General features: G+C 45.1%; 2 protein-coding genes across 3 annotated transcripts in view; one reads left to right on the plus strand and one right to left on the minus strand.

Annotated features, from left to right (window-relative positions):
• The window catches only part of HMGCR (3-hydroxy-3-methylglutaryl-CoA reductase), a 213,999-nt gene that overhangs the window by 105,323 nt on the left and 84,168 nt on the right, over positions 1-24,508 (minus strand). The gene's annotated exons all lie outside the window — the stretch shown is intronic.
• GCNT4 (glucosaminyl (N-acetyl) transferase 4) lies at positions 55-21,396 on the plus strand. 2 transcript variants are annotated; one of them, XM_086629493.1, is made up of 2 exons: positions 55-82; positions 19,976-21,396. In XM_086629493.1, the coding sequence occupies exon 2, from the start codon at positions 19,977-19,979 to the stop codon at positions 21,342-21,344; it is 1,368 nt and encodes a 455-aa protein (XP_086485619.1). In that variant the 5' UTR covers positions 55-82; position 19,976; the 3' UTR covers positions 21,345-21,396. The 2 variants fall into 2 exon arrangements, with proteins under 2 accessions (XP_086485619.1, XP_086485620.1); XM_086629494.1 differs by lacking the exon at positions 55-82 and adding an exon at positions 18,504-18,515.

Below are 24,508 nucleotides of genomic sequence, written 5' to 3' on the forward strand. Positions count from 1 at the left end.
GGCGCGGCGCTGGTGGCGGCCAGAGGAGGAGGAGGAGGAGGAGGAGAAAGAAGGTCGGTGCCGGTGCTGGCGGGGAGCTCCGGTAAGAAGGCGCCGCGCGTCTTAAAAGTTAATTACGAGGGGATTTTTCGTCTAAGGAACAGAAAAAGGCAGCTGTTAAGAGGCTTCAGGCTTTTGGAGTCAGGGCGCGCACCTGCCCGCAGCCCGGCTCGCAGAAGGTGTGCCCAGCTGTTGCGGCCGCATCAGCTTTTCTGAGGAGCAACAGTTACACCAACTTAACGAGTGGTTTGGTAACGGGAACCCGGTTTGTTGTGGTGTTGGTTGAAGTCTCTCGTGGGTTTTTCTAAAAGTCTTTCAGTAAACTGCTGAAAACGGACGCGTTGGTCTGTAGCTGCGTTTGATTTGCCGAGTGCACTTACTCATTCCTTTAGTACGGAAAGAGGTTTTTTTTCCTTGTGAGGAAACAAAAAGTAACAGAACAGCAAAGATCTGCCAGAAATACAAGGGTTTTTACCTCGAGGAGAGACGGTAGCAGCCTCTCTTGTCATTATGGGGTGAACAGACTTACTAATATCAAAGTAAGGCTTAAGGAAGGGAGCCTAAAGGAGAACTTCCCTTGATGTTAATTTGTCGACTGTGTCCCACCTGAGGATCTGCTCCGCTGAACATCTCCTGACTTGTTCCGAAGATCTAGTCCATAAACCAGCCTGTTTCATTTAGAGTTAGGCAAATTTCCTTAATAGTAACCTCTTAAAATAAATAAACTTCCTTAATAGTAATCTTTTTGTATTTGACTGCTTGGGAGAGAAACAACTGAGGTGTAGATATGGTAGATAAACCTGTGACTGGAGTGGAGGCAGTGAACAGGAAAGAGCTGCTTTCTGTCTTTTAGACCAAGAACTACAACAGTCAAGTGACTCTGGAAGGCAAAAGATTGAAAACAAGCAAGAAAAGGTGGGGTTTTGCACAATACTCAGGTCAGCTGTAGAGTGTTTTGTCCCCTCCCAGTCTACCGAACGTCAGAAAACTTATGTGGGTTCAAAACCAACTGGATAGAAGAAAATGAAATTTCATGAGAAGTAGAAAGTTGTAACCCCTGGCTTTGGAAACTGCTGAACTGTAAGAGAACTGAAACCAGAAGTGCATGTGGAGAAGGTGTTGGAGAGTACTTGTTCTCCTTCTGCTCTTTCTCCTCTTTCCAAGCATCTGCTTTTGCATATTCTGAGACAATATCCTGGGCTGGATGTGCCCTATGGATGTGATGTGATGTGCCTGTTCTTCCATGCATGTAACTTTTTCTGAGATCATCGTAGGAAGAGAAGTGAGACACTACTATATTTGTGCACCTGTGGTTTTTGGTCTTACATATCTGATACAGGTTTTGTTCCAGCTCTTGGGTGTTTTCCTGTATGCCCAACTGTAAAGGCATTTAAAGATCACTAACACTCAGACTAATGCTTTTTGACATATGATTAATATAAATAAGCAATTCTTAAGGACTACAACTTTTTGAAAAACAGTAATGGTGATAAGGGATTCTCAGATATGGTGATAAGGGATACATTCAAGTTTGAATTGCTTGTGTTGGCACAACGCTACTGCTGGGATTACACTGGAGATGCAGGAAAGGGGACCAGGTACTGAAAACCACTGTGTATTGGGTTCTGTAGATTTTGTGGATGATAACCTATGCTATGCATGCTATTTTCTGGCCTAATATGTGCACATTATTGTAGTCATTCAACAGGCTGTCTGTGATCATCTTAAAAATGCCTTATTGGCTGAGAATAGATCTCTGAACTTCTTCAGAAGAAGTCCAGGTGAACTAGGACAAATTAACCAAAGGTAAAACTAAAAGAGCACCAAGGGTTAAAGTTGTGTGCTGTCATTAGGTGGAAAGAAACTGGTGAGTGCTGATGTATAGGATCTAGGGAAGCCCAGAAAATATTGAAGCATTTTGTTGAGAGCAAACAGATAAGTCCAGAGATTGTTGATCACGGGGATCCTGTCAGCCTGGCAGCTGTTTAGCCTGGCCAGATAGGGCTGAGGGCCTCAGCGGGTGTCCACAATGTACAGTATGATTTCAAGAAGCTTTATGTCCACTAATGGAATGGAAACAGATAATTTTCAGACTTCAGCAGAAAGATTTCAGTAAAGGGCGGTGCAGGGATTTTGGAAATGCATTAGCTGTTGGTCAGGGCTAGGAGTGAAGCAGAGGAGAGATGCTGACATACCTGCTTGGCCGTTAGCCTTGGTGGTTACTGTGTACCTACGCAACAAAGTGACTTCAAGTAGGAAGTGGGTAAGGCTGTCCTGATGTGTGCTGATGAAGCCAGTTTGGTCTCACTAACAGATGATGCTTAAGAGTACTCTAGCAGGAGCTTACGGTCTCTGCATAGCTGTTACCGCTACAGAAAGGCGCCAGGAGTCATACGGTGACTCCAGCTTTTGAGATCTCCCAGGAAATACCAATAAAGGAACTAAGAGATGCAGCAAATGAGTCACAAAAACCTAATTTCTGGAATATAAGCTGTAGGGCGCTCAATCCAACAAGGGAGATAAGTTTTGTGTAACTCTGTCAACAAGTCAAGCCTCATCAGACCTTTCACTGAAAAACTTAAAAGTGAAGAGGGCTTCACCAGAATTTGTGATGTGACCAAGTGTGACATGCAGGTCCCTCTGCTTTGAGTACAAGAAAGACAACTGTGAAGAAAGAGGAGTTCTCTAATTGCATCACACTCAGACACATCATTAAGCGGATGATGGGGTACATGCCAGCCCGTCAGAGACCCACACATCCTCATGCTCTATTGTGTTGTCTCACCACAATGTGGCTTGCGTGGAGTGTCAGGAAGCTAGCCACTGCCCTGCGCAGGATCCCCTGGTGTTAATCAAAGACCTTTTCCTTTTTGGATTGATGCTGCGAGTGCAATTGGCCTGGGTGCGTTTTTGTGGTGCATCATTTGATGGAGGGGGGTGGTCTTTCTGCATGCTCGTTTTCAGGAAAGGACAAGTCAGCACCCTAAATCTTATGCAAAAGATGCACAGCTGTCTGCAGACTTTTTTCAATTTTGCATGTGCTGTCAGCTTTTGTCTCACAGGAAATTCCCATAATCTCTGTATTTCTATTTTCTTAATTTTTTTATCTATTAATAACATTTGATACCATTACCCATTGTATGCCCCACCCCATCACACTGAAAATGGGTAAAGTTGACTCAGCTACTGTCATGCCACAGCACATCTTATGAATACAGGGAGTGCCAAATATTAAGCAGGGAATTTGGAAACTGTTCTGCCTTTACAAATTCGCCATGCTGGGCCCGTTGAGCTAAGGCAGGACTGCAGGATCCCATGGATCTGCGGCACCCAGACCTCCCTTTGGAGCTTATGAGATTCAGCCTGTTCCTGCCAGACTGGAGAACGGAGTGAAAGTAATAAGCTTTGTAGTACAGGATATGTGGTTTATAAATCCGTATGATCTGGAAGGCTGGTGATGAAGAGAAGGCTGGTGTGCATAATACTTTGGTTGAAATGTGAATGGAAAGGAGGAGAACACTACATCTACCTTAGGAGTACCGCTGCTGTGCTTTCTTTGAGGGAAAATAGCACAGTATTTGTTTGTGGTACATGCAAACAGTACAATGTTTAGCTCCTCAAATTTCCTTATATCCATTACTGACACAAAGCTTAGGTATAATAGCACAAAAATTTGTTTCTTGCCGTATTAGAGATGTTGTATATCATATGAGGTACTTATGGATAGGTGAACTTGCAATGCAGATTATCGCGTCTAAACAGTTTCAGAAAGTGTCACCGGGACTGTGGGGGTGATACCAGTAGCCCAAATTTCTGGCCTTGGCTTGGTGGCAGAGCTGTTTTACCTGTGGAGGAGCAATATCTCTGAGACCTGAAGTCTCGGTACCCAAAGTACTGTGTGAGTCTTGAACTCGGTGAGGCTTTTGACAGAAACTTGTCACATCTGGGTGTTTTCCTGCCTCTCCCCTGAGTCCTCTTCACCCTGATGTAGAAGGAAATCAGTTTTTTTTATGTGATTTGTTCTTTTTATGTTTTTTTTTTCCCCTGTCTTCTTGGTGCTTAGAAATGGTATACAAGTCAACAAAAATATATGCTTATTATACAGATAATGGCTTCCACGGCTTAGCACACAGAGCCTCCATACTCGCTATTTTTCAGCTAATATTTTACACTTTTCTTTCTGAATCTTTGCAAGCAATAATGTTGTCCCTGCTACTTCTGTACATCCGACTTCATACACGCTTGAAACACCGATAAAGCTGAAGGCTACGGGCACCGGCAGGATGGAGCAGACACCAGGACTTTGTTCAGCCACTGAGCTGGCCGTGCCCATGTTGATCTTCTGGGACAGAGCATCCTAAAGAGCTCTGCAAGGGGAAGAGACCAAAGCAAAGTCCAGGAGGTAGGTCTGCGTCTCTCCTTGAAATGATCTTGCTGATGTGACAAGCTGAGACTGTGGCAGTGAAGACATGGGTGCGGGAAGAATTGACTGGAAGGGGGTGATTTACAGAGGGAGCTCGCAGACGAGAGTTTGCAAGCAGCTTGGTGGAGAGGTAAAGGAAGTGGAGAAATATTTTGAGCTGTTAATGGGAGCTTTTCCGCAGCACTGTGCAGTTTCTCCTGCCTCCCTATCTAACAGGAAATTTCCACCCTCTTTTACGGTGCTACTCCCTGCCAATGTACACAAGTTCTGGGCCCTTTGGGCCTGATTTTCATGTTTTGCGGTAGTTTTGGGGGTAAAGGTTAACCCTCTCTCCACCGTAGCAGTAGTATTATTTTAAACTCTCGTGTGAGTCAGAGCGAAGCTGTTAAACTCTATATTGCCCCAAATTAGAAGTGAGTAAACTCTATTTACGGGGTTTTGTGGTTTTATAAAATAGTTAATTAAAAAAACCCAAATCTTAACTCCTGCCTTTATGGTGTATTAAGTCCTTAATACAAACACGAATACTGCCATCTGTTAAAGTCAGAGAACTTAAATACTCAGAGTATAAGCAATCAGGCTTAAGAATTTCCATAGCTGACTATCCCTAAACACCTCCTTGCACTAACAGGGCTGTAAATCCTCTGACCAGCAGGACAGACCAGTTTGGTGATTTGCCGAGAGATTCTTCTTTTCAGGCTTCCACCAGAACAGCTTCCATCAAAAGTTATTGTAAAGCAGTTCGGGTTAGTTGGGGATGCCAGGGAGCCAGTTCACCCCTCTGTGGTGCTACTGTCTTCTGGCATGACCCTGCAGAAGTCGCCCACCTCTTTTCCTGGCCAGTGTGCAGAGACACAAACTTTCTTTACCTCAACATACCTCTGGGACACAGACATGCAGGAATTAATGTCAGATGTTTTACTGCAATTGTGGGGATCACCGATGTACTGGAGGCAACTAGAAAAGAGCACCCAGCCTTTTCTAAAGAACATACAGAGATTTGGGATTGAGTGGCAGACAGACAAGCCAAACAACTTACTGTCAGCACAGCAGGTTCTGTTAGGAAACACAGATCTGTGTATCCGTGCAACGAAGAGTCGTCACTTTTAGCACTGGAACAAAGCTGTATGTTATACTCGTAATTGCCAAATCTTTGCTAAACCTGTCTTTCTCATACATGTGGTGAGAAGCTTTCTTTCCTCTTTCAGAAGCACAAAACAGGCTGTGGTAAACTGTAGATTTTTGGTTTTGCTTTTCCTTGGGGCACTGTGTTCTTTTAAGCCTTCAGTATCTTAAAATTGGTAAGGGTATCGTTTAATTAGGCTTGGGTCTGGAGGTACTGGCGTATTTTTCCACATCTCACAATTAGAGGTCCATAAGGCAACATGTAAGTCATCTTAGTTACTTAGCTCTGTAGTCATCCACCGTTTAGAGAAGATCTAAGCTTACATCGAGCAGGCCAAAACAAGAGGGTGAGCTGTGTGGAATGAGACTGGTAGTGGGAGCCACTGTGTTACAGGGGCACAGGCTGAGGCTCCAGTGCAGGGAAGGTGGGTGGAAAACCAGGCAAATTCGATAGAATCAACTGATCAAGATTTAATGCCAATAAAAAGTACTGCTGCAGAAGCTCTGTGATCCCTCTCAATAGATAATTTTGCAATGGAAGTAACCAGCTAGCAGCAGAAAATACTAGCACATGAATAAATTAACTTTCCTAGCTAGCAGCACAATAATCAAGTGAAGTCAAAAGTTTAACTCAGGCTGTTCACTAAAAAAATTAAAAAAAACACTTAGCAAAGCACATCATTACTTTCCTTCTTCCTCAGCTTCCCAGGAATGTTATCCCCTCTACCTTCCTCAGAGACCCATCAAGTGACTTGATTTGTATAGAGTAGAGGGAAAACCAGAAGGAACTAACTGCGTCTTTCTGCGGTTGGTCATGCAAACAACTCGACTAAGTTTACATTGCTATGAGAGCAGGTGTGTATTAAGCGGAGATATTTTCTCAGGGAGAACTTTGCCCAAAGTGTTTTTGCCTGGAAGAGAGGGAATTATTCCCATAGTTCCTGCTATTATATGGTACTGGTGTTGGTTGCTGAAATACATTGTCACCTGGTTTCCAAGGAAAGGTGTAGACGCTGGTTTTGGCTCAGATGCCTTTGAGGGATGGGGGAGCAGTGAGTCAGAGAAAGCACCTGTTTTGCTGCTCTGTTTGATTTTTTTTTTTATTGTTGTTGTTAATGCTGCCTACGTGAAAGCACTTACCCTCATTGATCCCTCTCTCTGTTCTCCTCATGCATCGTTTCCCAACCTCTGTTCTGCTGCTCCTTCTCAGCACCCATTCTCTTTTTATTTTTTTAAGCTAAGTGATAAGCAAGGAGCCTGGTTTGTGCTGTGCGTTGGCAGAAGGGCTTCTGCATGGGAGAGAAAACAACATGGTGGGGTAGGAGCACTCCTGCTCCCCTGCATCCGCTGTCTCTGTTTCCTCTTTTTCCACGGACTTACCTTTCCACTTAACTCTTGCTTTGCAGCAAGCACGAAAGCAGGTTGCCTCACAACAGGATTCATAGAGAGTACTATATATTTCAAGTCCACTGAGGAGAGAGCACTGCCTGCTTGTACCTTGAATTTTGCAAGAATCTCTATTCTGGTATCAGCCAACTTGTCTCGCCACTCCACGCGCTGGATTAACCATTCCCAATCTGACGTGACAAGAGATAAACAGGTTGTTCCTACCAGCTGGCCATCTGGCAGAACACGGGAAATCATTTGTGGCATCCGTAGCCAACTGTAGAGTCACAGACCTCTCTGATGGGTAATGATAAAGTAGAAAAGAAGCAGGATAAAATCGACAGGGCTACACGTTAAGGGAGATCATGGCTTTTATTTTTCTGTAGCTCAATGTAGCTGGTGGTTGAGCTTGGACTTTTTCTTACCTACTGAACAGATCCTTCAGGAAGGACTGGCAGAGGCCAGAGCAAGGAGGCCAGTGGACATTGGCTGATACATACCTTGCCTTCCTCAGGAAATTTGTGATGCGTTGATTGTTGCAGGCGGACAGGTCACAGGCTTCCTTACGTAGCCCTGCCTGTGTGTCCTGCTGCTGGCCTGTTGCTTTCAGCTCTATCTGGAGTGCCTTTCCTTTTCTATGGGGCCAGCTCACTCCAAGCAGAGATCCCTTCAGCCTGCCTGGACAAAACCCAACCTCCAAAGCAGGATTTTCATCCTTCTGCCCGCAGGGAGTTTTCTGGTACGTCTTGGCCCCCACAGGTTTTCTGTGATGGACCTGGGCGGCTCATGACAGCTCCAGTCTGCAGGCAGCATCCTGGGAGCTTGTGGGCTCTGTAGATCTGCCTGGCAGCTTCTGCCTTTAATCACTGAAGCAGTTGTGTTTAGTGGAGCACAAGCACAAGCTGTTATCAGAAAAGACACAGTGAGGAAAGGGAACAAAGTGCTGGGGAGTTGCAAAATCCCTTGTAGTCTTGTCATGGTTTGAAGTGGTGGGGGAGGTCCGGGTGGCAGCTTATCAGACCGGACTCCCATCCCCCTCGGGGCTTGAGCCAATCGGTGCCTCTGCGAATTGCCGTCAAGGATGGCGGCGGCGGAGGCGCTTGGGGAGCTTGGGGAGAGCCCCACTCCCGGGGCGCCCACCGGGCCGAGTTCACCCAGAAAGGACTGAAATCTAAGAGAAACGGCCACACAGATAAGAGGTCAGTGAAGATAGAACGGAACAACGTGTGCCGCGGCTGAGTCCCCCTTGCGAGCAGCCCCTTTGCCACCGGTCTTCGGTGGAGCAAGCAGAGACCCACTCGCAGCCCGTGGAGGATCCACGTCGAGAAGAGATGCCAGAGCCTGAGCACGGTACGCGTCTAGAGTCCGTGGGATGACCCCCGCCGATGGGGAGGTGCTTCGTTAAAGGAGATGCCTGAGCCTGAGACAATTGTGAATCATGGGCACAGGGCGAGGCGCATTTACGCGTTTACGCATCTAAGTCTGCATGGAGACGCATTTAAGGTTGACATGACAACCCACGCCGGAGCGCATTTAAAGTCTGTATGATGACCCACGCCAGAGCGAGTGGCTACAGCTCCTTAAAGGTCCAGGACTGGTAAAGCCCGCGCTTGGGGCAAATCCGATGGGGTAAGGATTTGCCTCCTAGCGGGCAGGATTCACGCTTTCGCTGTGAGTAGGGGATCCGCTGGATCAAGGGACAATGGTGTAAGGACTCCTTTTCCTTTAAGAGAAGTGGCAGTAACAACTTGGAATGAACTGACCTGCACTCCCCCATTCCCTGCCCCCCTACGCCGCTGGGGGAGGAAGTAGAGCCGGGAAGAAGAGGCAAAAAGGGGGGGAGTGGTGTTGTTTTTAAGACCTGGCCTTGTTTTCTTGTTATCCTCTGAAGTAACCGTTTTTGTGTGCTTTTTTCTTTGTAGGTAGCTGTTAATAAATAGTTTTGCTTTAAGAAAACAGCCTCTTTTGCCCGGGACCGTGGTTGGTGGGTGCTCCTCTGTTCCTGTCTCGACCCTCAGCTCTTTTATTACATTTTTCTCCTCTCCATTTTACTGGAGTGGGAGAGCTGCGTGGGGTTTAGTTGCCGGATCGGCCTAACCCACGACAAGTCTCAAACAAAGTGGTTGACGAGCTGTTAATAAATCAGTGGGATCTGAACACAGACAAACCGGGAGCACCTCTGCAGTGCGCAGGAAAGGTTTGAAGAAGACCACAGATTTTGATGAGGCCAGTGACACATTTGGCCTTTTTGGACTGGTTAAAGCAAACTCTTAATTGGGTGCGTTTAGTTACAAATGGAGTCTACCAAATGTAGCTTGTCCGAACCTTCACTATTTTTCATGGTTGAGTTTGCTCTGTAAGATTTTTTGCTAGAAGGGGAGGAGGAGAAAAGAGTAGATGTTATAATGTAAATACCCACAGGTCTTTGACTTCTGATTTAAAGAAAAATTACCTTAAATAATGCAGCTGTTATTTTAAAATTTTATCGTATTTTTTTTGGAAACTGTTTTATTCCCAGGAAGGCTATTTCTAGTAGCCATAGATAAGTCATTTGCAAAATAGGAGCAGAGGCTTTTGGAGGGGCTGAGACTGCTTCTTCAGTGCCAGGAGGGTCTACTGTCTTTTTTGCTGCAAGATAGTTGGTTTTCATATTTTTTGATTTGTACTGCTGATACAGGGATGCAAGAGGTGGTTGATTCTGTGTACTGCAGATGAGACTTGCCATGCAGAGCAAGAAGAATGTGAGAGTTGGTAATTTGTTGCTGATCGGGGTGAAGGGAGTGGCAGCCTCCTCCCATGCAAGAATGACATTGGCATCGCTGTGTTGCACGGACTGGGAGCTGATGTTACTCCGTGTACACGGGGTTTATGGAAACAGTGGAAACAATAGTGTGAGGAGCAGCAGTAAAACCTTGGGCTCTCTCAGGAGCCAGGCTCTCCATATGTAAATCATTAAGGTCTCGGTAAAGTGGAGATGTGCCTTCAGAGAGGCAGCACGAGCCCAAAACCTGCCATTTTCTTTGCACTGCTGAAGGGAACCTGTCTGTTTCTCTGGGTTGCTTGAATCTCTCCTTAAACCTTTATAGAGGGGCAGCCTCAAAGACGGCCATAACCCTGGTGGATACCAGCCGTTGGAGGTCAGCCAGAGTGGGAGCTCAGTTCTCCAGTCTGGCTCAGGCTCGTGCTGACCAGAGCAGCTTCCAGGCTGGCTTTTCTCTGTCACTCTTGAGCACTGCTCCAGGGTGGAGGAGTTACCGTTGTGTTACTGGCAGAGGATCAAGGATCAGGGTCGAGTGCAATGCTGCTGCCCCCAGAATGCTTCACACTGGAGGTGCACCAAGGCTGTGCCATTGCAGGCAGAGCTGGCAGAACTTGCAGTGCTTGTGCAAAAGCTGGGCTTTTATCCTGGCTCCTTGTAGGCGCAGTGACTCAGTGACTTTCCTGGGGGTGCCTTGTCTAGCCTGTCTCACAGCCTGTGCTCTGGGATGAACTGATGGTCTTTTGCAGTTCCTTATATCTTTCCACCAGCTGTGAAGGGACCTCAGGTGCTTTGGCAAACATCAGGCAAGATGAGTCTCAGATGCCTGGTACAGCAACCAAGATAAAGGACAGGTTCTCTGCTGGTTTTCTTCGAGGCCAAATCCAGAACCACTCTGGGTAATTTAACCACATTGCCTTCTGCTCCCTGTCATAAAATATTCCTAGATGTTGTGGGACAGCCCCCAAGCAGTCCAGCAGAAATGTTCCTGCCTGTGACAGGGTGTTGGTCTAGATGACCTTCAAAGGTCTTTTCCAACCCATGCCATTCTATGATTCTATGAAATCATGCATGATGGTGTGATTATATGGTTTCTCAGTAGAACTGGTGCTTTAAACTTGCTTTTACTTGGAAGGAGTGAGTGTGCACCTTGTAAAAAATATCGTTCCCAATAAATTAATTTGCATGCTCACAGGAGGCTTTTCAGAGCAAAAATTTGGAGCACCACATCTCATATAATGTAGAGGCTCAGCTTGTTAATATTGGACTGTTCTGTTCCTCCAACACACAGCATTAGCAGCTCCTATTTATCTTTCCAGGGCTGTGGGCTTACACAGAGGTGGGCACGACTTCTCCCCACTCCTCTGTGTATGTGTGGTCTGCTTCTCTCCATGGAAGAGATGCTGGGCTGGTAGGACTTATCCCATGCTACCCCAGATATGCAGTTCACCCGCTGAACCGTGACGATCTATTTATCTGCATAGCACCGAGAAGCTGTCCCAGTTTGAAAGGTCCAGTTTTGCAGTGATTTGGTTAATACAGTGAAACTTCAAGCAGGCACACTCAAAGCTAATTTAACTCCGGCTTACACTGATTGGTGTTGTTTCTGCTGCATCTTAGATGTTTGATGTTATGGAACTATAAATAATACAAATCAAATAATATAGGAGAGTTACAAGCTTCATTTGCGATCACCTTGCTGCCTCTGTGATAGTGCACAGTGGCCTTAGCCAGTGAGCTTAGATAAGAATGTGACAAAAATTGCACAATATTCAGGTGAAACTGCAGAAAAGCTTTTTAGGCAGGCAGATCATCACTTAGGCCATCAGATCATCCTTGAAGGCCAGGATTGCCTGGCTACTCTCTACAAATTCTTATAGAAGAGAATGATGCAACATCTTTTTATTATGAAAATGCAAACAAAGATGTAAATGATGCTCTAATCCAGTTTAATTCTGATGAAACAAAAAAGGTAAGATGGAAAACAAGCCAAGATAGGGATTGTTTCCATCTCTGATATTTTGTTCCCGTTCAAAATTGCATTTCTTTTAGACTTTTTTCAGTTCAGTTTAAATAAAAAGTTCTGAAATAGGTAATGTTTCTTTTGAGTTGAAACAATATATCGACTTGAGACAACATGGTTGTTTTTTGGGAGTTCCAGTGAAATGCAAAGGCACCCATTTGTTCAAATGGCTGACAGAGTGGGATGTCAGAAGTCCTATGCCTGGTGAAGACCTGGGGCTCCTGCCCTCCTCGAGTGCCTGGCCATGCAATCTCACCCTCGTTCCCATGCACAGGAGTTGGAGTGACTCCTGGAGGGATGGGATGGTGAAGGACAGGCATGGGAGAAAGTCACTGTCTGGCGGCTGTGCTCTCGTGCTGAGTCCTGTCCCGTCTCCCTCTTGGCACCCAAAAGCCCAGTCGCCGAGCCCAGGCTGCACCACAGTTGGTGTGGCAAGGAGAAGGGGAGGAGCGGGGTGCTGTGGGTGTTGCTTCCTCCCGATAGAGAGGTGCCCAGTCAGATATGCACGTGATGTGCTGCAGCCTTTGCTCATGACAAATCCGGACTAGCCACACCCCAAAGTCCTGGGTAAATGCCTGGTGGTGTGTAGAAATGTTATGAGTCAGCAGAGCTAGATTAAGAATTGTTTTAATACTTTTTTTTTTCCTCTCCCAAAAGAATCCTAAAAGCAGGCTTTAATTTAACTTCAGTTAGCCTTTCCTTTGGTTTCAGCTTGCAAGCAGTTAACATTTCAAGCAGTTACAGTCTCTCAGTAGAAATTAAACATTTCTATGCCGTTATAGAAATCTGTATTATAAAAGCCAAGAGAAGTAGCCACTGGCTCAATTGTCTTCTCAAGCCTTATAGTTGCACTTTTACCTCTGTGACAATGTGTCGCGGACTGCCTGTGTCTTCTTCCAATGGGTTGCAACCAAACGGCTGTTGCGACCACAACGTATTCCACAATCAGAAGGCTCTTCTAGACTCACTACTATCTTAGTCCAACAGAGAGCTCCAACTCTCACTCTCTAGGGGGCTCCTGCCACTCCAAACTCCAGGAGGGAAATGCCCCACTCCCTCCTGGGAGTGCCCCACCTTTAAACCTCCCATAGGTCACGTGGTCTCCAGCCAACCAACGTGACTCAGCACCTGTCTTGATGAGGCACAGGTGCTTCTCATGTAGCAGCCAGGAAACTTCCCCGACAATTCCCCCTTTTCTTTTAAAAAAAAATTGCCTCGCAGCCTTTTAGGGGTTTCCAACGTTTCAATTCCATTTTCCGTCGCCGTTTTCTCATTTTTTGTCGTGACGTGACGGCGGGTATATCCATTGATCCGGCAACGACGGATACATCCACCTTGGCTGCTGTGGCTGCTTTTTCTGTTGATCAACCTGTGGCTGCCATAACGCTCCCGCAAAAGTTTTGTCCGGACCATTATACATCTGCATACGCTTTCTCATTCTTTTATTTCTCGGCCAGCCGTTAGTGTAAACCTCTGATTCGCATTGCCTAGCAATATGGCCTATTTTCCCGCACCTGTAACATCTCTGTTTTCCATATTTATGGCAATTAACCAAGCCATTAACTTTTCCGGCATTTATTGTCCACCTTTGACCTCTTCGTCCTGGGCATTCCGATTTTATATGTCCCAGGTTTCCACATCTATAACACTTCTGCTTCCTAACACGTAGGGAACCCGGAAGGGCTAGTGCCACGGGGAACGCACTAGGCCCTCCCCTCATTTCTGTTATAGATGATTCTTTATTGTTAACTGGTACCCCCAGAGCTTTAGCCAGGTCCCAGTCCCTGGCCTCTATTGCTTTTGTTCTAACCTCGTCCCAGAAGCGAACTGGGTCATGAGGCTGAACTGTTACTGTAGTCGCTCCCAAGGGGTCTGATTCCAATAAACAGGCGGATTCTGGCGACTTTCTCCTTGGTCTAGGTGCGGTTGGTAACTTCCCAGCAGAACTATCACTTGCTTCAAAGGTTTCTCCTGCAGTCTCTCTTGCTGCAAGGTGGGTCACGGCCTGCTGAGAGGTTTCTCCTGCAGTCTCTCTTGCTGCAAGGTGGGTCATGGCCTGCTGAGAGGTTTCTCCTGCAGTCTCTCTTGCTGCAGGATGGGTCATGGCCTGCTGCAGCGTTTCCACTACAGCTGCTAACTGCTGGGATATACCTTGCAGTATTGTCATAACTTGCTGTAGTATTATTGGCTGCACCAAACATACCTGGGCTGGATAACCAGATACCGCGGGATATGAAGTTGCCAAGGGTGGGGCCAATTGCTCAAATGGCGGAGCCGTAGGCATAATAATGGGGGAAGGGGGGGCTGTTGGGGCAAAGGGTGGGGGACGTTTTAACACCTCCTGCAGGGTGGGGCAAAGTCCCTGCCCAGTCCCCGCAACTTCCTTGATCTCCTTGAACAGTGAAGATAGACCCAATTCACTGTCCGTGCTGTCTGAGGCCAGTCCTCCCTCAGACAGTTCGTCGTCTTCCTCAAAACCTTTGCCCATTGATACATAATCTGTTGCTTGAATTATATTATCCAAGGCCCCCCATGTACGCAACAGGTCAGTTTTGGTCGAGTCCTTATTCTCAAAGACTACTTCATAAAGCAACTTATCCCCCAACTTCTTCCATAGCTCTAGGTTAAAGGAGGCACTGAGACTCACTAGGTCTTCATGCTCCACTGCCCAGTTGAGTAAATTATATAGATCCTTGCTTCTTATATTGGCCCCCGCAGCCATTATCGCAGATTCAAGAAATGCAAAAGTCTGGCCTTCCTTTACAGAGTTCTGTCTCATATCCATTCCCAGCGGCTCACCTTGTTCCAGGTGTCTAGGTCAAAACTGGTCAATCCGCAGCTCCTGCTGCTCTCAAGCTTCGCTGGGTTTTATCTCCACCGCAGTTCACCCTGCGGTCCAGGCAGTTCACGTTTCGACAAATCACGTCGGGGTCACCAGATGTCGCGGACTGCCTGTGTCTTCTTCCAATGGGTTGCAACCAAACGGCTGTTGCAACCACAACGTATTCCACAATCAGAAGGCTCTTCTAGACTCACTACTATCTTAGTCCAACAGAGAGCTCCAACTCTCACTCTCTAGGGGGCTCCTGCCACTCCAAACTCCAGGAGGGAAATGCCCCACTCCCTCCTGGGAGTGCCCCACCTTTAAACCTCCCATAGGTCACGTGGTCTCCAGCCAACCAACGTGACTCAGCACCTGTCTTGATGAGGCACAGGTGCTTCTCATGTAGCAGCCAGGAAACTTCCCCGACAACAATGTTCCAGTACGAGCTTGGGTATCAAATGTGCCATGTGACTTACACAAACAAATTGCCTATGGATGGTGTATGGCTGCAAATGCTGCTTATCACGTTTGTAATGTGCCCACTGTAGGGGCTTGCACACTCTTGAGTAATTTGCAGCTTCATGAGCTATTAATTTATATTTATGATTGCTGGAGTAAGATTCAGTACTTTGCAAGAAGGGCATTAATTTTTTGCGGGAAAATAAACTTCTGCACATGTAGCTGAGAGCAGCTGGAAGTGACTACTGAGGCAACAGGTCTCCCACAGATATTCCCCTGTGGTCAGGCTGTACTTCACTTTACTTGCCTAAACCTTTGCTGTGTTACCCAAAATATATATGTGAATGTCTTTAGACATATACATGTTATTTCCTCTGCTTGTATTTCCACATTCTCCCTCTCTTCCCCAGTTGCTGCAGGTCAGTAGAAAACAAGGTCTAATTCTAGTGTATGTCCTACATGGATTTTCTAGCATGCTTTTGCCTTCAGCTTGGCCTTCCTTCCCAGCGCTGCTTTTAGCTGGCCATAGCTTGCTTCATAACTTTCAATGTTTTCAGTACACAGGGGAAAAAGCCTGTCCTCTGGTTTTACGGGTTTTATAGAGTTTTATGAACGTTGTGTGAGCCACAGGAGATCTGCAGAAGAATTCTGCAGCCTCCCAAAAACAAGACATGCGCATTGGATGGAAACACACAGGAGGGAGTGGAGTTTCGCTGCGTGCTCGAAGAGCGCTGACTCTTTTCTGGTCCTTCTGCAAGCCCAGCATCGCTGCTAAAGGCAGACATGGACACCTGCACCTAGCTGGAGAATGCCTTGGAGGGAGGACTGAGAGTTTCGGTTTAAGAGTGGCAAGGCTCAGCCTTTGCTCGATCCCCTTGGGAGGGTTTATTCTGCTAAGGTCAACAAAGTATTCAGCGAGCAGAAGGACTGGATCAGCGGCTGAACTTTTTCAAGAGGATGTGAAATTCTTCCACCACCCTCCTTGTTCCTCCTTTTTTGTCAACGTGCAGCTTGCTTATTTGCAGAAAGTGAGTGATTTGAAGATGTAAAGCTGCCCAAACCAGCTTCTTTCCGGGAAGAAAATACAAAAAAAAAAGACAGCAAAATACCACAGTGGAAAACCTAGCCATTCTCTGTGTGGGATACAAATATTGCCGTCGTGGATCTAACTAGCAATCCTTCAGTAGTACGTCCAGCAGTAGATAAAAGCAGATTCAGAGAACAAAGTGATGGTCACAAGAAAAGTTTTATTGGTAAAAATTTCCAGTCAGAAGTCTTGGCAGCTGGTAAATGCCTGATGTCATAGTTCCAGGGAATTTAGCTTTCTGTCCATATTTATGTATTGGAGAAGGTAACTCTGGAAACTCTCAATAGCCAGCTGATTGCCTAATTGCTTCTTGAATCCTGCTGAGCTCATGGTCTTTAAGGTACCTTATGACAAGCTGTGATCATGTGTTTTGTAAGAACATGTGTAACAGAACACATGTTCCTATGCAACATGAATGTGTTTCGCTTATGTTTGTTGCAAGTTTGTTTTCTTTGGCCACCTCTTGTTCGTGCGTTACAGATGCAAAGGATAAATAAAACCGTCTGTTTCTCTTCTCTGAACCATTCAGTACTTCACATCCCAGTTAGTAAGTGCCCTGACCAGATTAGATGCTGTATATGTGTGTATATGGACCAGCTGTGCGGTATGTGTTGGTTGCAAGATGAGATCAGTTCCATTAATTTCCTCAGGAGTCTTCTCTCATGTAGAAGAGAAAGTGAAAACATTTTACCAAACAAGGCAAGATGGCAATGCCAAGCTCCCTTCGTAGTACAAAATCTTTGTGCAAAAGAGACAATGTTGGTCCTGTGTATGGTATTGAAGCACCAAGAAAAAAGTACTCGTGATCAAGACAAGCAGAGGTAGCATCTGGTCAATGCTACCCCACGTGGGTGCTTCAGGTAGCTCTAGGTGCCTATTCCCATCTGCCTTGTGTTGTCCATTCCTTCCTCCTCCAGAGAGGACTACGTGTACAGTTGTCCTGGTTTTGGACAGTACGCTGCTAAGTCTGAGTGGGGCTTCAAGTGATGCATGTGGTAAGAAATAGGAGTTTTGAACTTGAATTAAAACCTGATGAGATTTGTGGTGGCCCTTCTGTCCCGAGGGTTTCCATTCGCTGGTCTTGCACTCTTCCTCAAGAAATCCTGGTCTTTCACAGAAGCCAGCTTCATCCTGGTTAGAGGCAAATGATTTGTTCCTGAAGAGCAAAGCTGTTGTCCTTGTACTGATATAGTGATCCCGGCTGTGAAGTACTTCGGAGGTAACAGCAAGAGAGTGTGAATTTAACGTGATAAGGACAGGGCAGGAGGGACAGTGGGATATTGGTAGAGACGTGAGAGCACTTAAGACTGGGGTCACACATGGTCTGATTCTGTCTGGACCACTGTGATGGTAGTATAGTGTGTGTTGTACAAAAAACTGAACAACAATTGAAAAACAAACGATCAGATGGGGCTGTGGATGCAATTGCTGGCTCCGGATGCTCTCATCTGACCAGATGCTGACCAAGATCAGGGAGAAATCCTCCATAAACAAGGGATTTGGTGGAGGAGCTGAGATTTCTCACCAGTGCTCCTTAATTTCATCCTCCACAGGGAGTTGGAACCATGTCACCACAGTCTTCTGGATTTCTATGACCTCTTTATATGGCACAATAGTGTATTGTGGTTGGCAGTGCTGCAAACCATAGGAATATTTAGGGAGCTGAGTGTGTATCCTTTGCTCATCAGCTGCAAAGAGAGAGTCCTCAGTGCTCTTGCACATTCTGGTCTAACTCCGGACTGCACCAGGCTCCAGTGGTCTAAACTGGTAGTTCCAGGCAGGGAAGGATGGCACAATGGCTTTTTTGTTAGTTTGCCTGGAAACGGAATGTTCGGCACCAGGTGGAAGCTGGCCAGGGCTACCATAGGCAGAGGGGGTTTGGAGCAGTGGAGAATATGCTTGCTTTTCCCCCTCCTTTTTCTTTGTCCAGGCTCTCTTTTGCCTTTTTGAAGGATGTAGAGAGGAAAGGAAGATTCATGCCCTGGAAGAGGTGGTCCCTGTTCAGCCAGAAGTGGTAAGGGTTGTCCTCGGTAGCCAGAGAGGCCACCAGGCAGAGGCGCAGGGTGTGCTTCACAGAGAGATTGCACCACACAGGTCTCCTTTCTCCAAAACAAAAACGGGGTCAGATGAGCTGTGTTCCTATTTGCAAGGCTTCCATGCTGGGGCTGGAAACGAGGCATTGGTTAGAAGGGGCTTTTGGGAGTGACTTTTCTCCAGGAATGCAGGTACAGGATTAGTTTGGAGAAGAAGGGAAGTGCCTGCTGGCTAAGGGGGAATGTGGGATTTTTGGCTTTGTGGAGAGATAGATCTGTTTTTTCTCTTTGTTAGCATACCTGGAGGCTGTTGGTAAAACCTGCAGAGAGCTGCTGAGGTCTGGATTCCACAAAATAGGTACGTGTTGGCTCACCCTGCTCCGTTCCCCAGCCTATACCTGATACCCCCAGGCAAAACAAGGAGGTGGCATTTCCTTCTCCTTTCTATTGTCCCCAGAAGAGAAATATCAAGAAGACAGACCCACAGGGAAAGGAGAAGTCAGGGAGAACAGGCTAATGAAGCAGCTCTACCTTGACAGGCTGCACTTTAACTGAAGCAGCAGCTTGCTACAGATGCCTAAGTTAGTCTTGCAGTAAATGTTGCATGCACACCTCAATACTTGATTTTTACATGCATGCGGGGGATCTGCAGGCATCTGAGCCACTTCTGGTGGCCCCACCTTTTTATTCACTCTGAAGCATTCTGGAACAGCTTCTTTTCAAAAGAAAATATTGGGAGCTGTTCAATTTAGCGACAAAGTAGAGCTCAGTTTAATGCTTTACCTGGATGTGGACTCTGGTCTAATTTTAATTCAGGGATAGCAACAATGCTGCTTGAACTCGGTAAAGCGAAGCTATACGAAAAGAGGATCGCTGGGTTTTGCTTTTGTTGTGGTAATACCTCAGTTAAGTTGCTACACAGGAATGCTATTAAATACCCTGCTGCATAAAAAGAGGCCGTGTATGTGTTTTTGCAGTTGCATCTGAGGTTGTGTTACACGGCACAGAACAGGATAGATGTGCTATTGCTCACTACTACCCCTCCTGCCTGCAAAAGGTTACTTAATATACTCATTCCAGTGGATGGAAGTGCTATGTCATCAACCATCTCTTTCTTTAGGGCAGGTTAGCAGTATTTTCCAGAAGAAATCTGGACACAAGGAGGGCTTTGGGCTTGTCAGGCCCTGTTGGGAGAGGACAAGAAGGAAATTCATTTCCTCTTGGACAGCTTCAGGGGCCAGCACCAGTGTTAGAGACAATGAGGATGCTATGACTGAATTCTAAAGCTTTCAGTTTAATGTTTTGGGGTTTTTTTTAAATACTAGTATCTACCATTAACACACATTCTTTGCAGACTCACAAGAGACCCTCTTGCTGCTCCCATTGAATCCCCTGGAGTTACTCCGGGAAAATAAACCATCTTTCCTACTCACTTAGAGAACAGTCATGTTTCTGCCAATGCAGGGGTTGCTGTACTTCAGTTTGTGACTCATAAGAAACTAAAAAAAGGTTTGGAAAATAAACAGTGGGAGTCTTGTTCCAACACTCTTATTTAGCTGGAAGTCATCTGAAATTCGAGTTGGTTTATTGCTTTCAGTCAGCTAATTCAGAGGAATGAAATCTTTGCCTATTATTGTGGTAAAATCTGTTTCTGAATGAACATGATGATTAAGAAGAAACTGCAGATTTCCAGTGTCCTATCCTGCTAAGCATAAAGCTTAGCCAGATTGATGTGTGCATGTCTTTGTTAGAAGCTGGAATTGTGTCCGATGCTTTGCTCCTCATTTAAAATTCCGTTATGTCTCCATTTTCTTGCAGAATGAAGAGACGCAAGTGTCCTTACAAATGTCCCGCACGGAAGAAGATCTTGATCCTGTGTGTTACGGGGTGGCTGATTGCACTGCTGAAGCTCCTCCATGTCGAAAGACACTTTTTTCCCTCTAAGGGCATTTATTTGGTTGAGCGTTTCTTGAGCACTTCTCCTTACGTTAGAAACAGGTATTCCTACCTTAGACATGAGTTCCAGTATGAAATTAACTGTTCATCTATATATGAACAAGATCCCTATGAAATTGGCAAGAGTTTAGAGATAAGAAGAAAAGAAATAATTGATTTAGCTGATGAAGATGTCGTAGCAATAACAAGTGATTGCCATGTGTATCGTTCACTTAGGAAATACCACCTAAAACTTGTTTCTCCAGAGGAGGAGAGTTTTCCAATTGCCTATTCTTTGGTTGTTCACAAAGATGCAGTAATGGTAGAAAGGCTCATACATTCACTGTACAGTCATCAAAATATTTACTGCATCCATTATGACCAAAAAGCAGCAAAAAGTTTCAAATCTGCTATGAACAATCTAGCTAAATGTTTCCCCAATATTTTAATTGCATCAAAATTGGAGACAGTGGACTATGCACATATTTCACGGCTGCAAGCGGATTTCAATTGTTTGTCTGATTTGATGGACTCTTCTGTTGCCTGGAAGTATGTTATTAATTTGTGTGGCCAAGATTTCCCTTTGAGGTCAAATTTTGAGTTGGTTGCTGAACTGAAGAAACTCGGAGGAGCAAACATGCTGGAAACTATAAAGCCAAGCAGTAGCAAGAGAGAGCGATTTACTTATCACTATGAACTTATGAAAGTGCCTTATGAATACACGCAGATGCCTGTAAAAACCAACATTTCCAAGAATCCGCCACCTCATAATATTGAGGTATTTGTAGGCAGTGCCTATTTTGTTTTAAGCCGAGAATTTATTCAATATACCCTTGAAAGCTCTCTTGCAAAAGATTTTTTTGAGTGGTCAAGGGATACATACTCTCCAGATGAACATTTCTGGGCCACTCTTGTACGTGTTCCTGGGGTCCCTGGGGAAGTTCCAAGGTCAGCCCAGGACGTAACAGACTTACAAAGCAAAACTCGTCTGGTGAAATGGAATTATCTTGAAGATCATTTGTATCCTCCCTGCACTGGTACCCACCTTCGCAGTGTCTGCATCTATGGGGCCGCAGAATTAAGATGGCTTCTAAAGTATGGGCACTGGTTCGCAAACAAGTTTGACTCCAAAGTAGACCCTGTCCTGGCAAAATGCTTGGCAGAAAAACTGGCAGAACAACAGAAAGAGTGGGTACATTTGTCCTCTGATAAATACTTTCTGCACATGAATTCTATGAATGCCTCGCTATAGCACTGTCTTCCCTGCTGTCAGTACTGTGTGTACTGTTGTAGCACGCCTGCAGTTCCTCTGCCTTGACCTGCTGCAGAATGTTTGCCAGCAAAACATCCGTTCTGCATGGAGTTCAAGGCCCTGGAGAGCCAGGTGCCTGGCCATTTATTTATGAGAAGTCATGCCTCTGATATAAATGTTTTGTAACTTGCCACAATAATCCTGCAATTGTTCTTCAGGGTGGTTCTGAGAGGGTGAAGTTTCCTTTTGAAGGCTCTGACATTGTCCCAATGGAGTATTTCAGAAACGTGTTTTACGTCAAGTGTGTTTGTGTCTTTCTTAAGAAGCTCCAACGCATCCGTCTGCTTGTCCCCTTTCCCTTCACTTTTGTTTTTCTTAAATTTGTGAAACAAAGACCTCTGTATCTGCTACCTCAGGAAAACTGGAAGTGCCCAGCTCACGGAAAAAACAAGAGTTCAGCGTGACACCAAATGAGCCATGTGGCCTCACCTGAAGTCCCAAACTTCCCATCTGTGGGAGCTAACAAAGATCTTTGCAATGTGAATATGACTGGATGATATAAGGGAAAGAAGATCCTTAGATACCCTGTTGTATGTAGTATTGGTCTCTTCTCTCAGCTTATCTGTGCATTGCTTTTCCTTCTGTGAAGCATGTGCTCAGGCGCCATGCCATGCCTATGAAATTGGTGGTGGTTCATTGAAACAGAATTATGTGCTGTTATTCTTCAAAGGCAGTATATGAGTGTGCCCTATGGGCAGTCTCTGCAGCCCCTTAGAGTAGATATTCATGCCAAAAGAGGTCGATCTTCATTTCTATCTCTGCCCATAGGAATATCCTCTTGTGAAATCCCAGGGCTCTTGAGACAGTATGTCTACATGCAGTGGATAACAAGCGCTATTTCTAATTAGCGTTCAGCAATGTGGTGCTACGTCGAAATGCAAAACATGCGAAGTTGAGAGGTAATCGTTAAGAATAGCCATATTGCAGAAATGAAGACCCTGTGTAAAAGTGTCTATCTGTGCACCACCACGATCCCAGACTGAGGGGTGCCTGAGCAAGCCCTGATTCAGCTGTAGAGCAACTGGTCTCTAGCAGCCTCTGCTTCCCATGGCCATACCAAGCTTCCCAATAGTAAAGTGGCCCGGGAGCCTCTTCACAGCTGGGCTCCCCACGCTACAGCGCGAGGGAAGTGTTTGTTAGTGCAGGGGACTCTGCAGAAACTCTTGCAACTCTGAAATGCCTCTTGGCATCTTGGGGATATCTCTGGAACATTGCTTTGCCACAAGTTTGGTTTCAGTGGTTCCAGTGGACCCTGGGATCTGTCTTGCTCCATGCTGCTGTCCTCTTTCTACCCATCTGGTTTTTGTTAAGGGGTCTCTTCCCATCAGTGACTTTGGGATATCTGGTCTTATCAATCCACAAATTGCTGCAACAACAACCATGTCTTGTACCTATGAGAAATCTTTGTTTCCTATTTGAGTTGAAAGAATCAAATTATTTTTTCTTCTCAGTATTTGTTTATAAATTTAATGATGATCAAGTCATCTTTGGCTTAAGATTGGGTTTGAGAGTCAGGAATTGTGGGCCTTATTCCCCATTTGTGACGTTGATTTCCTATAAGACCTCAGACAAGTCATCTCAGTTTTCTGTATCAGCTGTTCCAGCTGTAAAATGGGAACAACAATGTTCTATTATTTTGCTAAGCACTTCAAAACCTATGGGTGTTGTGAGTTGGTTGCGCAGTACTAATTGCTTATCAAACTACTTATGTAGTCTGTGGATGCACAGGTCAAATATTTCTTTGTTGTACTGTTTCCGAAATAAATGGGGATTATTTTTAAAGTGTGTGCTGCTTACTTCAGTGACCTGCCATGTCTGCCCAGGGCGATGCGGTTTAAAGACGCTTTGTAGAAAATGAAATATTGACAGTATTTACAGGTTCATACTGCAGTACTTGTAAATAAAGTCGAGAGTTTCCACATGGAAAAGTTTGATAAAAGAGGATGTTAGGATCCCAGAGGGCCAAGCCACAGCCTACTGTACACATAAATTGATGTTTAATGATATATTTATTTTTTTTTATTTAGTTAAACTGACTGTATGTATGTATATACACACATCCCCATTTGTGTTTGATTTGAGTGGTTTGCTCTACCATAAATTTATAAAAATAATCCACCAGCACATAACTGAAGTAAATAATTTAAAAAGTAAAACTTAGCTGAAGTAAATAATTTTAATCAACGTGGAACTTTGAGCTACTTCAACTGAATTGGGTTGAATGGTACCTGTAGTTTAACTAGTTTGAAATAATGTCTCAGCTCAAATGCCCTAGGTAGTGAGGAGGTGGGTGCAGAAATGGCACAGTGTGAGGCAGCATCACCCGTTACAGCGGTGCATTTGCTAGCTGGGGAAGTACAAGTGGTACAGGCATAGTTGCAACTTCAAGAAATGCAGATTTTCTAATGATTTATAGACATTTTTTGGTTTTGATGGTAACTTTAAAGGGTATTCAAGCTTGTAGAGAGGTAGTTAACAAAAATCATAGGATCATTCAGGCTGGAAGATCATCTAGCCCAGCCTCCTGCTCATGACAGGATTGGCACCAAATTTGGGCTGGGTTTCTTGGGCTTTGTCCTAGGGAGTCTTGCAGATCTCTAAGGAAGATTCTGAAGACCTCTAAGGCAATGTTTTCCAATGTTTCCAGAAAAACGAACAGCCAAATTACAAGTTCCTTGATTTTGACTTATTTTTTCAGTGGTTTTTGACTTTGGATTCAGCAAGGTAGATGCCGTATCGATGCCTGTGTCATAGTTAAGTGATTAGACTATGGGGGTGAGGAACAACTTCATTATTTACTTTTAACTTAATCTCTTTTTTCTTTACATAGATAGGTCTGTCTTTACTGAAAATGGACCTGAGGTGTGATCCACAAGCCACTTTCTCTCTGTAAGAAAAGTGGCTGAACCTAGTTTACAGCAAAGCAAATACGAAGTTTTATTTGGCCTGAAACTTAAATTATAGGCAGTTATCTGCTATTCTGCTCTCGCAGGGATTTTTTTTTTTGTCTTAGTAAAGCTCAGACATCGCTTTCCTCTTTCTCTCTTCTCCTTCCTCACTTCTACTAGAAAAGATTCATCTTGTAAATTATATCACAAATTTGA

Source organism: Tauraco erythrolophus, chromosome Z (assembly GCF_009769465.1).
Source record: "Tauraco erythrolophus isolate bTauEry1 chromosome Z, bTauEry1.pri, whole genome shotgun sequence".
NCBI classification, from domain to species: domain Eukaryota; kingdom Metazoa; phylum Chordata; class Aves; order Musophagiformes; family Musophagidae; genus Tauraco; species Tauraco erythrolophus.